This window comes from Chelonoidis abingdonii, chromosome 8, assembly GCF_003597395.2.
Source record: "Chelonoidis abingdonii isolate Lonesome George chromosome 8, CheloAbing_2.0, whole genome shotgun sequence".
Classification (NCBI taxonomy): domain Eukaryota; kingdom Metazoa; phylum Chordata; order Testudines; family Testudinidae; genus Chelonoidis; species Chelonoidis abingdonii.
In genome coordinates, this window is record NC_133776.1 from 15,305,951 (window position 1) to 15,320,858 (window position 14,908).

General features: G+C 39.3%; 1 protein-coding gene across 1 annotated transcript in view; it reads left to right on the forward strand.

Annotated features, from left to right (window-relative positions):
- SPATA16 (spermatogenesis associated 16) overlaps window positions 1–14,908 on the forward strand; it is a 126,458-nt gene that overhangs the window by 29,584 nt on the left and 81,966 nt on the right. Inside the window, exon 3 of the mRNA XM_032783655.1 lies at window positions 4,082–4,171. Within this exon, the coding sequence (XP_032639546.1) occupies window positions 4,082–4,171 (90 nt within the window). The remainder of the gene's footprint in view (window positions 1–4,081; window positions 4,172–14,908) is intronic.

Genomic DNA, 14,908 nt, shown 5'->3' on the forward strand with positions numbered 1-14,908 from the left:
ATGGGGTCAAGTCCTCAGCTGGTGTAAAGTTGAGTAGCTTCATTGATTTCAATAGATATGCTGATTAACACAAGCTGAGGATCCAGCCAAAGGGACTGTCATTTTGTGGGGCAGGAACTGTCTTTTTGTTCTGTATTTGCATAGCACCTATCAGAATGAGGTCTACAGAGAGACAAATAATAATTATAATTATTGTAAGAGAGACTGTATTGTGGTGGACTCAAACAGTTCTAAGACTAGTTTGATGAGTACTGGACTTTAGCTAATGAGCTACCTGGAATATATAGGAAAGAAAGAAAAGCAGCCGCAAGTTAAAAATAAATTGTATAATAATCAAAACTTGTCAGTCTCATCTATATACTGAATGTATAACTACTGAAAACAATGGAGCCATGCCATTTTACATCAGCTGAGGATTTGGTCCACTCTGTATAGTATTTTCTGGTACATTACTGCACATAAATTGTGTATAACAAAGTTACATATAACGTCCAGTGACTATATTTGTATAATTATTGTATATCAGTGATGTATGTTCCTACTAGTGTATAACATTGCTGCATCTTACACCTATCTATACATCTCCTTGTGTAGGTGATGTCAAACCAGCCATATCTATCTGACTGTATAAATCAACATTGCATCCAACGTTTACTTCTGTACACCTGGGCAATTATCTTAAATACCTCTATCAATTAAAAATGTTAAAGCAAATGTTTGTGCAGTAAGCTAGGAGTGCATTACATGCAGGATTTCTCCCAGCTGACAAATGTGGTGTCTGTATCTGCAGCTTCAATCCCAAAAGCATAAGCCCATGCCACTTCAGTTAAAGAGATCACTATGTTCTCTTCTAGGAAGCAGCCAGAGTTTAGCTTTACTGTGCCTAGCCACCAGAGAGGGACATGATCACAAGCACTAAGCCAGTGAAATACATTTGGTTACTTGTAAAAGCAGCAAAGAGTCCTGTGGCACCTTATAGACTAACAGAAGTATTGGAGCATGAGTTTTTGTGGGTGAATACCCACTTCGTCGTACGCATGGCATGACATGCATCTGATGAAGTGGGTATTCACCCACGAAAGCTCATGCTCCAGTACTTCTGTTAGACTATAAGCTGCCACAGGACTCTGCTGCTTTTACAGATCAAGACTAACACGGCTACCCCTCTGATGATATTTGTTTACTTGTATCTTTCATCTATAGAGACAGCCTCTTGACTTTTTTTTTCTACAAAGACCAACTAAACGCAATGTGCTGGTAGATAGTAAAGATGTTCCTTTTAATATTAATCAGATTTTCAGAGCTAAATCCCCACTGCAGTTGGGAAGAGCTGCAATAAAAAGATGTGCATCTCTGGAGAAAAGGAAGAGTGAGGCTGATGTTTTCCAGAGATCAATTTTTATACAGCAACTTGCCTTTCTTGCTGCATCTGGTGTTTTTGGAGTTGGGAAGTGAGCTCAAAGGGGAACTAAAGCTAGAAAACTATGGTCAAATACGTACACCTTTAATTCACATGCCCTAATAGCTCTGGTGGGAGAAAGCTGATGTCTCGTTTTCTTTGTTTCCCCCTTAGAACTTGAAGAAAAGATAACAGGACAAATTCTGTATTATTTTTAAGGGAAAATGTCAAGATGAAAAAATGAAAATGTCAAAAACCAGGCTGATATACTGTATTACTTAAAAACTGTTTTGTTGAGAAAAACTGACCAAATGATTTAGGAAAGGCATTTACTGGACAGTCTTTGGATTACACTGCAGCTGAAAAATAAATGGAAATCCGTGTCATGTTTACTTTAGTCTAGTCCCTTTAATGGTGGGGGGGAAAGGTCAGGGGAAAATCTGGCAAGAACACATGTTTTAATCTTCAGACATAAGGTTTTTATTTGCAGTGTTTCCAATTAAAACTTTTTTTGCATCTGGATCAAGAAATAGTTGTTTCAAAAATGTTTATTAAAATTCCTTTGTCTTTATGATGTCGCCCCCAAAATCATATCAGTAAAAATTCAATGGAAGCTTTGCACCTAGTGGCGCGTGATACTGCTCCACACGATACACACACAGATCTTCATGACCCTGTAGTACATCCACTAGGTGCATCTCCTTCACTGCTGGCTCTTCCCCACCTCGTTTTCCTTTCAGTGCCTGTCATTGTACAGAGTCCTCCATGGCTGGAGATTGATACTGGAGCAGGGACTTGTTCACAGCCTCGCAGGTTCCCACATAGTTGGATGGACCTCCAGTCTGCTCTCATTTCAGGGATCGGCTTCCCGGATTGTTGCTTTTCTTCTCTACCTCTGTTTGTATCATTCATTTTCCTTTATAAGACCCTACCACCCCCCACTCCTGTCTTTGTATTTTACCAAAAGTGGCTTCTCAGATCTGGAGATAGTATTATCCAGGTCCTGGGCCAGCTTTACCCACTTTTAAGGTCATCACCTGACACGAATTATAATTATTCTGCAAAAAAGCTGCTAAACTGTATTGGTTTGCTGTGTCAAACAGCTGTTCTACGTAAATCCACAGAACTTGGCATGCCTGGGAGTGTACACGTCTCTGAAGAAATAACTGCATTCAGCTGAACGATCAAATAATCAAAGGTAGTTTTTAGGTCTCTGCTTATAGCAAGCGAGTGAGATATTTGTTGTAGGTTTTAGAGAACGCTATCATATTTTTTCAGTATAGAGTTTATAGAAAGAAAGAAGGAGCTGATCTTTTTAAGATTAAGAATGAATCAGGATGAAAAAGGAGAGCTGAAATCTAATTCTTTGAGATTCTGCTACAATTCTGTATTTATTATAAACCTATCAGAGTACATCCTACCCTAAGTCTTGTAGAAAATGTGTTGCTAACTATCAGGAAATTATTGATTTTTTTTCATTGCTGTTGCTTAGCTCTGGTAGAGCCGATAACTTGAAAAAAAAATCGATGTTGCTATTATCAAATGTTGACCACAGTTTATAACAGCAATAATCTCCCTTAAAATCTCTTCCTGCAGCACCAGTTATCATTCAGTTGGTTAAAGGCGTTAATGCCTTGGGCATGCTGATCATTAAATGTCAATAATATTTGAAGTCCTTTGGGATTGCTTTCTGGCTAAACTCATTTTTGGTGTGCGTCGGAGTCTTTTGAATTTCCAAGTTCTCCAGCATTTGGTTCAGAAAATGTAGTATCTGATGCAATATCTGTCTATCGTTGGTAACAGGGATCAACCTTTTAAAAAGATGGTCACTCACCAGAGCTAAATTATAACTAATATTTCAAATTACTAGGGGGGTTGGATGCTGTATTCTAGATAAATCCTAGTACCACCCTTATGACTGTAGTATCTAAGACTTTTCTAGCAGTGAAATTGTAATGTCAGCAAAGAAGTAGGATCCAGCTTCATCCTGAATCCCTGTCCCCTGCTTACACCAAAAGACATACTGCCTGTCTATTCTAATAGTTTAGTGTATACTAGTTTTTCTTACACCTCCTATTGATATAGGCCCTGCTTCTGCAACTGGATCCATGTGTGAGGATACTCACATTCAGTGAAGTCAGTGAGGCTGAGAAAGGTACAAGGATTCACCCACACAAACCCAACCTGAGTGAAACTGTCCTTTGTTACAATTTTGGAAACACTCTCACTGGCTTTCAGGATTTTTTAAATTAGTTATGTGTGAATAATTCCTTTAAGATAATAATGTAAGATTATCATCAAACCTAGAAATATAGATGACAGATAACAAAGGAAGTTCTACAATAATATGTGGTATCTTTGCTGATGTTATATGCTAGCTAAATGCAGTATAACGTGCGCTCACTGGGACTTTAATAGCTGTTTCTATAACAATAGGCAAAGCTATAAATGAAATTGCATTTATGATACAAATTTAATAGACATTTTAATAATGCCTGTTCATCCATCTTAGCTGTCAAAGGAGAAAAAATGATAATTCATTATTGGGTTTGGGGAGATAGATTTTGAATTGTGTATAGAAAGTGTGTACAGCATGTGCCTTAGTCAGAGTTTGATATTAATGATCTTTTAGTAGTGTCACAATTTGAGGTTTAACTTGTTCATCTCTTTTACATTTCAAAGGAGCATTATTTTGAACCCAGCCTATTTCCTGAACCATCTTCGTCAAGCTGCTGTATTTAGATGGTTGGAACGATATTCTGAAGCTGCAAGGTATGGTTGGCATTTGTGGATTTTCTACATCTAAAGTTTTCCCTACAGCTCCTTCATTCCAGCTTCCAGTACTACAGACAATTGGGGAAATTATTTCCTACAGCTCATCAGTCCTAGGGACATTATCATGTGTCCATGCTTCATTCTAGTGATCCATGACTGTCAGAACTCCTTCATAGAATCAAATTCACGTAATACACAGTGATTGCTCCTCCTTTCTATATTAAAGTGCTATTAGAGGCCCTGATACTGCACCATGAAAGTCCATGGCAACTTTGGTTTCACTGGGAATAGGAACAAACCTGTAGGAGAGCTCTGATCCTGCTGCCCTTATTCACATGAGTAGTCTCACTGAAGTCAATGGGACTGTTCATGTGAATAAGAACTACTTGCAGGAGTAAGATCTTGCAAGATTGAGCTTTAGCTGTGTGTTTATATTGGAAAACTGTGTAGGTGTTGTGCAGCAGTGGTGCAGCTGCACTGGCACTACCAAATGGTGGAAACTGTAATGTCGGCAGAAAGCAAATATTGTTACCACCGGACAGGTTTATATAAAAGAAGTTACCTTCCAGGAGGTGAGTGAGCTTGCTTGGTGTCATGCAAGAAGTAACTATACACCTATGTTACTGCTTCTACTCAGCACTTATATAGAACCTTTCATTTGAGGAGCATAAAGTGTTTTACAAACCATTAGTGAATTAAGACAGAACAGGCATGAATTAGGTAAGAGATACAGAACAGTCCCTTCACTCACTGCTGAAATCAATCACCTGTGGCATAGAACATGGCAGCTGTTTAATAATGAATGGTAGCCCTTACACAACAGTTTAGTATGGGGAGGGAAGGAGACTTTATCCAATCAAAACTTCAGAGAGAATTTAGGGAGGCCACTTGTAATGATCTCTGGTGAACTTTGCCCTGGAGCTGTGATTAACCCTGTAAAAGTTGTCATGGGATCTTGGCTCACAAGTGATCTGAATCTTGTTTTACAGCTCATTCTAAAGAAAGTACCTCCAACAACACAATGCTCCCTAGCATCCTACTGGGGTATTGGGTCAGTACTGATTCAGAGAAAATTGCCACCTATTGAATCACCAACACTCAAGTTTCAGAGTAGCAGCTGTGTGAGTCTTTATTCGCAAAAAGAAAAGGAGTACTTGTGGCACCTTAGAGACTGACATCTTACACAGTATTAAAGGTTGTAGCAGGAGACGACATTATTCCATGACTGGCAAGGAAGCCTGATTAAAGTGTGTATTTTCAGATCTGTTAATTTCTCTGTTATCCCAACAGGCAAGAGGATTTTACTTGAAACCAGGTAGAAGAATGTATTTTTCACTTCCAGGAGTTGATCTTTCCTAGAAAGTAATGCATAGAAAATGAAAGTATCTGAGAGCATAATGTGATCCAAGGAGAAAATGATATGCTCAGATATCTAGTAACAAAAAGAAAAGGTGGTTGGTGTTGCCGCAGATAAGTAATCATTCAACAGAAGTATTGCATCAGCAAGCAGGAAGGAAGCAAGCAGTTGTTTTTAAATGAGATTATTATTATGTATTTTGCAAAGGAGGAGACATTTCTGACAGATGGAGACCAAGTGGATCCAAATAAGTGACAGCAGTATTGTGAGTTTAGCTTAATTTACCATAGTATTGTAATAACTGTGTGGCGTTTTTGTTCTAGCCTTGTGTTAAACTAAGCTAAGCAGCGGCATCTCTTTGGAGTCAGTGGTATCAGTCTGACTCTGTTAACAATGTAGAATGCACTCTGTCTGTTACAGGGAGACTGCAATAGGCAGATGTTTAGCTGCAGTTTCTAAAAGTCTAAATATGCTTTTGTTAGCATGAGCTGTCATTTATCTTTGCCTGCTCTATGTATGTGAATAAGGGTTAGTGTGTTTCCTTGTGTGATTTTTTTCTCTCTTAGTTATTATTATACATATCCAGAACATTGTTATAGGCAGTGAACAATTGTTTTTGGTGGAGGTAGTATATATGTATACAGCAAATGAGCAGGAATAACTCAGCCCACCTGGCAGGTTGTGGGTTCCCAAGATAGAGAACTATTGATCTCTTTGAGGATATAGCAGGCTAAATTCCCCAGAGCAAATTCTGTTCTCTGTTCCAAATTCAGAGATGATGTGTCAATTGATGTATGTTACACTCCATTGCGTTCAGTTAGACTCCTTCATATTTACTTACACCTATTTCCTCCATATTTAAGAAGACTGGACTGATATAGTTGCACACTGAATAGCCAGAAGGTACAAGTTAAAGTAGGATGTGGGGTAATGTAATTTTTACTACCTTCTGGCTCCTCAGTGTAACTGACACCAACTCAGGCTGCCTCAGACATTGGTAGAATGGATATAAGTATGTATGAGGCAGCCTGAATGCCAGGGAGTCTAAATCAGTGTGAGCAGTTGAATATGTATCACTGCCTGCCTCATCTCTGAATTTGGCTCCATGTGTCTAAATGAGTCCTGTATGTGACTCTAATAGGGTTGCCAATTTTGGTTTGATGTGATGATGCCTCCAGGAATAATCTTTACTTAATCTTTACATAATCTTTACTTAAAGATTAATCTTTAATTCCTGGAGGCATCAGGACAATCCTGGAGAGTTGGCAATGGGGTGACCAGATGTCCCGATAAAATCAGGACCATCCCGATATTTGGGTGGTTGTCCTGATATTTGTCCCAATATTTCACTCTGGGTTTGTTTGTTTGTTTTTGGGTTTTTTTTGTTCCGCTGGCAGCACTCAGCTTTTTTGCTCCACCGGTGGAACCCCCCACCCCCATGTGTCCCAATATTTTCTTCATCTCATCTGGTCACCCTAGTTGACAACCCAAGACTCTAACAGGCTGCACTTCATGCAGTGTACAGTGTTATGCAGTAGTCCCAAAGGCACTGCTTGACGGATCAGAGCTTTGAAAAATGAGCAATTTGTAGAAAGTGGTAGCCACTGACTCTAAGACATACTAAATATTTCAGTAAAAATGTTTCTCCTCTAAAGGTATCTCTGAAATTTGGAGAAATGGATTAGAGGGTGGGGAGAAACTTGAAGTCTGACAAGAAGCATGCTGGATTGCCTGTAAGTGAGAGAGCATCTAGGGAAGTTAATGAGGGCAGTGCCAGAGGCGTTGTCACTAAACACTGCCATTGAGGGATGTGGTAAGGCAGTAGCCATAGAGAATGCATTTCCTGCAAAAATAACTGGGCAAAGCAAGGGCGTAGATATGAAAGCTATCATTCTTTCCTACCTTGCTAATATATGTTACACGTGATCTAACCTCTTCAGCTGGAGCAGGCTTGAGCCTGAGTAATACAAAGTGAAAATTTGCAATGCATAGAAACAGTCAGGCTCCATATTGGGTTTGAAACCTGAAGATCAAAGTCCAGAAGCTTTTCTTTGCTTCTTACAATAAAACCAATTTGCTGTCATCTTTTTGCTGCTCAGAATGCTGTACTGCTTGGTTTAATTGCATCATGTTCTGTGAGGCACTTACGATAGTACTTTTTGTAACCAGCTAGAACACTAGTGACTTGGAACTAGCTGTAAAAAAGCAAAAGAAAGTGGATCAGAGCACAGACTCATTCTCCCTATGCCAGAACACTTCATATTCACCCGTGACTCCATACAGGATAGTGCTAAGCAGTGCTGAAGGAGGAAGAAGGTTTAGAATCTTAATAGTCCCAGTATGGATGACTCAGCTGTTTACGGCTTCTTTTTAAAATGGCATTAGATAGTCCCATCCATTGTATAGTAAACCAGACCTGATAGTTCTGAAACTCAGCATTGTGTCTATTACAGGCGCTCTGTCTCTCTCTCTCCTCTCTCTCTCTGCATGAATCTAGTTCCTGGTCTCATTTTATCCAAACCCTCCAAATTTGTACTGTGGGGAAAGAGGTGAATGAATGGTTCTGACTTATCACTTAAAAGGCATATGTTTGAACAGTTTAGTGTTCCTAAGAAGTTCCTAGGAACAGTATAACTTTAAATTTCACTATGGTGCTGTCATATAAATATTGATCCTATATTCTCCCAAAGCCATTAATTGACTTCCCTCTATGCTTACCTGTTTCACGGGCTACTTCCTGTTAAAAAAAAAAAAAATCCTACAAGAAGCTGTTCTTTGTTTTTCAAGAAGTGGAGGATGGTCTATTTATCTCTCTACTGATTTTCTTTCCGTTTACAAAAAACAAAGCAAAAACCATTTCTATAAAAATCTGTTGTCATGGAAACCAACTTTGTTCTGGTTGCACTAATGAAAGTCCCGTTGAGGCCACATGATTTGCACAATGTTAACAGATCTTGTGGCGAAGGTTATTTTTATACTAGTATCTCAGGCCCTGTGAATTTCTTGGGGTCAAGACAGAGAGAATGAACTTAAGGTAGTATCCTGTGCAGTGCTTCTTTAGTATGCCAGAAAATCATTGCAGCAGAGGAAGATGTAGCCAGTGAAAGAATCTTGATATCAGATACCCAGATACATCCAGTGACGCAACAATCCTTATGTTGGGCTGGCTCAGCACTGAAGTCTTTTGGGGTGCCATTGATTACTGCTGCTTTCAGGAATGAAGGGCTCAGAGACAAGGGAACTAGTTTGCATTTCCTATTCATGGTGGCATAAACCTCAGTGCCAACTCTACTGTAATCATCATGCATGTGTGATGGCGGCCTCTTAGATGACACACCGGGGATTGAATCTGGGACTTCCAGAACTAAACGCACAAACTATTACAGCTTGAGCTAAAAAGCCAAGGCTGTGTAACTAGGGGCTGTTTCAATTCCTGTCCTCTGTAGATTGGCACAGAGAAGGGACCTTAACCCACATTCACCAGTGGGCTACATAAGGATGGTGCACAAGGCATGCAAGTATCATTTAGAAGTTTTAATGTATAGACTAGGCACAGAACACACATAGTGAAGGACACTCATGAATATTCTATGCATATATTATCTTTGCATTTCTGTCAGTGGAAGTGCTTGCCATATTTTGGACCAGTCACATCCCTTTTGACTAAAATCACATACTCTGCTGCCTTAATAATGTGTTCTTGTCTTAGAAACTCATACCTTATAGCATGCTCTTGTGCACGGGTAGGATCTCATTTGAATGCCCATATTGCATGCCAACGTTGCCCTCCTTGCTACATCCTTGCATAGATAAAATAAAGGAAGAGTCAGACCCATCTTATCCCACCTTATTTTGCTCATTTTCCTTCCACCTTGTTTTTTACTGTAGTGCAGCCAGATGAAAGCATTTCTTGTTAGTTACAGTCACTGACTTCCTTCCCAGAGCCAGGGGGCAGGGAGACCTCTGCTGGCGAGAATGACAATTTGTGATGTCAGATTTTTCAGTATTGAAGGAAGAAAATCAATCTGGGGGTTTTCTGCAAGCAAGGAATGGAGAGTTTCCACTATGTGTGTGCTATTTCCCCAGAGAAATATTACAAAGGAGCACTTCATAAATTGCAGCTAAGAAAGAGGCTTTGACATTTATCGGGATCAATCGAAGCCCAATGGAAAGTCCATGCAGCTTATTTAATTTAACACCAGTATATGTTGTCAGTCTGTATTAAAAAACAACAACAAAAACAACCTAGCTATTATTTCTATGCTCCACTCATTATTCTTTTATCACTCTCAAATGTGTGAGTGTCAAACAATAGTTCATTCAGCTGAAGCCGTGTCAAAAACAGAGTGCAACTTTAGTTACTAATATTTTTCACTAAAAGTAAACAGCATTATTGATAGTATGGGTTTTGTCTTTACAGAGGGGACATTGGGTGTATCAGAAAAGGGAATACAACCAAACTGAGGAAGTATCAGTTATGACTTACAGTGAGTATAGAAACTATTATTCTAAAAGTTACATCAGCTACGTGTTTTTAAGCCATTCATCCCAGTTACTCCATCTTTTTCAGACAGTTCAGCTGTTAGCCTAAACAGGCAGCATGGCTTTCCATGCCTCTTGAGATTTGCATGACATGCATCTATGCAAACGACTATTTGCTTAATATTGTGTCACGGAGCATCTGAGATCTTGCTGTGCTTGATGACCTGTTTTCCTAAGTGCCTCCTGTCATTTCTTTCCTTTAAGTTTTGTCCTTTCCAAGTACATCTTCTCTGCTTTTTACTCCACATTTGCAAGGTCTTTGTTTCCTTACATAGTAGTTGCCATTTAAAAGGTAGCATTTTTGTAACAAATTATATTAATCTCAATACAACAGGAAAATATTACTGCTTACTACCAAAAGACAGGTTCTTTTAAAAAGGCAACCTCTGCACAATAAGAACTACTGACCTGGTGGTTAGTACTCTTTATTGCCCCACTGGAGACTTATTTTTGTTTCCTAGTAATGGTTTCTCACTGCCTAAGCCATCTGAGACTCAGAGTACAACAGAATAGCAGGCTCAGCCCTTGAGTGCTTTGTATTGCTTCTCCACATGGTACAGGTTCACTGTTGGCAGGTTCCCTGGGAGTTCTATCCACTCCTCTGCAGCCAGTAAGATGTTAGCTGCGTCAGGAGCCACAGGGCTCCTTTTGCTGCATTTGGTAGCTATTTCCATATCTGTGTACACGCAATCATCAAACCGTGATTGTGCTAATTTCACACCTCTCTCCTTTATTCAAAATTCCAAAAAACAAATTTTGTTTATCTGAAACTCTGATTATCTGGTGGTTTCAGATATCTCCACAGTCCTTAAAATAATCAGAGTTTCCCTTTATTCATGATCTGGGGCAGATGTTTAAAGCTGAACTATGCATCCAATGAAACGGGTATTCACCCACGAAAGCTCTTGCTCCAATATGTCTGTTAGTCTATAAGGTGCCACAGGACTCTTTGCTATTATTTCTTTGTTCACTCTCCGAGTTAGGTAAAAAAGGAACTGCCTCCAACCCTATTCCAATTTTATGTGTGTGTGTGTGTGTGTGTGTATATATATATATAATATAATATCTTCTTTCTGTTTTTAAACTCCAGAAAATGTAAGCTGTACCTTATCAGAAGAGGATAGTGGTTCACCTAGTCTGATACCTTGCCTCTGAGGGGCAGTATCAGGATATTGGAAAGGAAGGTTATGAAATTAGAGTAACATTAACACCACAAAGACATGGGTTTGTGTATTAGAGACAATCTTGTAGAACTATTAAAACTGCAAAAGAAGTATAATTATATTTACCGTTTGAAGATTGAGAGCCAGCTAACCGACAGTACAATGGGGCCCTGGTTTGGCCCTTTCAACACTATTATAGAATCGTTAAAGCCATAGAAATATAGGACTGGAGGGGACCTTGATAGGTCATTTAGTCCAGTCCCCTGCGCTGAGGCAGGACTCAGTATTATTTAGACCATCCCTGACAAGTGTTTGTCTAACCTGTTCTTAAAAATCTCCAATGATGGAGATTCTACAACCTCCCTAGATAATTTGTTCCAGTGTTTAACTACTCTTATAATTAAGAATTTTTTCCTAATGTCTAAGCTAAATCTCCCTTGCCACAATTTAAGTCCATTACTTCTTGTCCTGTCCTCAGTGGTTACAGAGAACAATTTATCACCCTCCTCTTTATAACAACTTTTTACACTCTTAAAGACTATTCTCATGTTTCCCCTCAATCTTCTCTACTTCCCACTAAACACGTTTATTTTTTTTCAATCTTTCTTTGTAGGTCATGTTTTCTAGACCTTTAATAATTTTTCCTGCTCTTCTCTGGACTTTCTCCATTTGGTCCACATCTTTCCCAAAGTGTGGTGCCTAGACCTGCACACAACCATATTCCAGTTGAGGCCTCATCAGTGCTGAGGAGAGCGGAAGAATTACTTCTCGTGTCTCGGGTATAACACTCTTGCTAATACAGCCCAGAATGATGTTTACTTTTTTTGCAACAGTATTACCTTTTTAACTCATATTTAGTTTGTGATCCACTATAACCCCCATATCCTTTTCTGCAGTATTTGTTCCTAGGCAATATTTTCCCATTCTGTATTTGTGCAATTAATCATTCCTTCCTAAGTGGAGTACTTTGCATTTCTCCTTGTTGAATTTCATCCTATTTATTTCAGACAGTTTGTCAAGATCATTTTGAATTCTAATCTTATTTTCCAAAGCTCTTGCAACCTCTCCTAACTTGGTATCAGCCACAAACTTTATAAAATATTGAATAGAACCAGATCTAGGACAGATACTTACTGGGCCTCACTTGATATACTATTCCAGCTTGATTGTGAACCTTTTATAACTACTGTCTGAGTATGCTTTACCAACCAGTTGGGCACCCACCTTATAGTAGCTTCCTCAAAGCTATATTTCTCTAGTTTGTTTATGAGAAGGTCATGTGAGACAGTATCAAAAGCCTTACTAATGTCAAGATATATCAAATCTACTGCTTTGTGTCTATCCACAAGGTTTGCTACCCGGTTAAAGAAGGATCGTAGTTTGACATGATTTGTTCTTGACTGTTACATATTACCTTATTTTCTTCTAGGTGCTTACAAATTATTTGTTTGACTATTTGATCCATTATCTATCCAGGTACCAAAGTTAAGTTGACTGGTCTATAATTTCCAGGGTTGTCCTTAATTTCCTTTTCATAGATAGGTACTACATTTGCCTTTTTCCAGTTCTCTGGGATCTCTCCCCAACTCTGTGAATTCTCAGAGATAATCACTAATGGCTGAGAGATCTCTTCAGTCAGTTCCTTACGTATTCTAGGATGTATTTCATTAGGTCCCACCTTAAAGACATCTAACTTGTCTGAGTAATTCTTAACTTGTTCTTTTCATATTTTAGCCTCAGAGTCTAACTCATTTATACTGATGTTCACTATATTTGTTATCCAATCACTGGTAACTTTTTTGATGGAAATTGAAACAAAAAAGGCATTTAACACTTCAGCCGTTGCTGCGTTTTCTGTTATTTTCTTTCCCTTCTCATTGAGTAGTGGACTTACCCTATCCTGGGTCTTCCTCTTGCTTCTCATGGACTTGTAAAATGTTTTCTTGTTACCTTTCATATCCGTAACTAGTTTAATCTTGCTTTTTGCCTTGGTCTTTCTAATTTGGTCCCTATGTGCTTGTGTTATTTTTTGTATATATTCATCCTTTGTAATTTGACCTAGTTGCCACTTTTGTATGACTCTTTTTTTGAGTTTCATGTGGTCAAAGATCTCCTGGTTAAGGCAAGGTTGTCTTTTACCATACTTCTTATCTTTCATATGTATTGGGATAGTTTGCTCTTGTGCAATTGCAAACTTTCCTGAACTCTTGTTTTCCCTTAGACTTGCTTCCTGTAGAATCTTGCCTACCAGTTCTCTGAGCTTGTTAAAGTCTGCCTTCTTGAAGTCCATTGTCTTTATTCTGCTGTTTTCCCTCCTACCATTCCCTAGAAGCATGAACTTTATAATTTCATAATCACTTTCACCCAAGCTGCCTTCCACTTTCAAATTCTCAACTAGTTCCTCCTTGTTTGTCAGAAACAAATCTAGCACCGCATCTCCCCTAGTTGCTTTCTCCACTTTCTGTAATAAAATGTTGTCTCTGAGGCATTCCAAGAACTTTTGTTGGCTAACCTGTGCCCTGCTGTGTTGTTTTCCCAATGGATGTCTCGGTAGTTGAAATACCCCATCACCACCAAGTTCTATGTTTTGAATGGTTTTGTTAGTTATTCAAAAAAATTATCATCCACCTCTTCTTCCTGGTTAGATTGTCTATAGGAGACACCTACCATGATATCACTCTTCTTTTTTTACCCATTTTATCCATACCCAGAGACTTTCAACAGGTCTGCCTCCCACTTCTATCTCAACCTCAGTGCAAGTGTATACATCTTTGATATACAAAGCAACACCTCCTCTCTTTTTTCCCTGCCTGTCCTTCCTTTGCAAGCTGTACCTTCTATGCTAATAATCCAGTCCTGTGAATTATCCCACCAAGCTTTTTTTATGCCAGTTATGTTGTAATTGTGTTTATGCACTAGTATTGTTAGTCCTTCCTGCTAATTCCTCATACTTCTTGCATTAGTATACAGACATCTAAGATGTTCATTAGATTGCTCCTCTATATTCCCTCTTGTCTCTCCTTTGTCCCTGATATGATTGCCCATGTTCCCTGCAGATTCTGACCTGTTATCTAGCTCTCCATGTTTCTGATTTACCTTTGAGTTTTATCTCTTGCCTCTGTTGAACCTCATTTAAAGCCTACCTCACTGGGTTAGTCTGTCTGTATCTGAAGATATTCTGCAACTTCCTTAATAGGTGGACCCCATCTCTGCTCAGTAGTTCTTCTTGGAGCAGCATCCCATGGTGGAGGAAGCTAAAGCTCTTCTGGTGACATCATCCGCATAGCCATGCATTCACCTCCAAGATGTGTCTGTCTCTACTTGGGCCTACCCTTGACCAGAAAAATCGTGAGAACACCACCTGAGCCCTCAACTTCTTCATCTTCACTCCCAAGGCACTGTAATCACTTCTGATCTGCTTGCAGTATCATTAGTCCCCACATGGGTGAGCAGCATAGAGGGTCAGATGACCCTTGGCAATCTTTCTGTAATTTCTCATTTATGGGCCCCTAGCATGCAGCACACCTTCTGAGATGCCAGGTCAGTCCAGCAGATGGATGCCTCCTCCCTAAGAAGGGAGTCACCAACCACCACCACCCATAGTTTCCTCTTGGGAGCGGTGGCCGTGATTCTTCCAGCTTTGGGGGTCAGGAGCAGTGAAAGCTTCCTAAA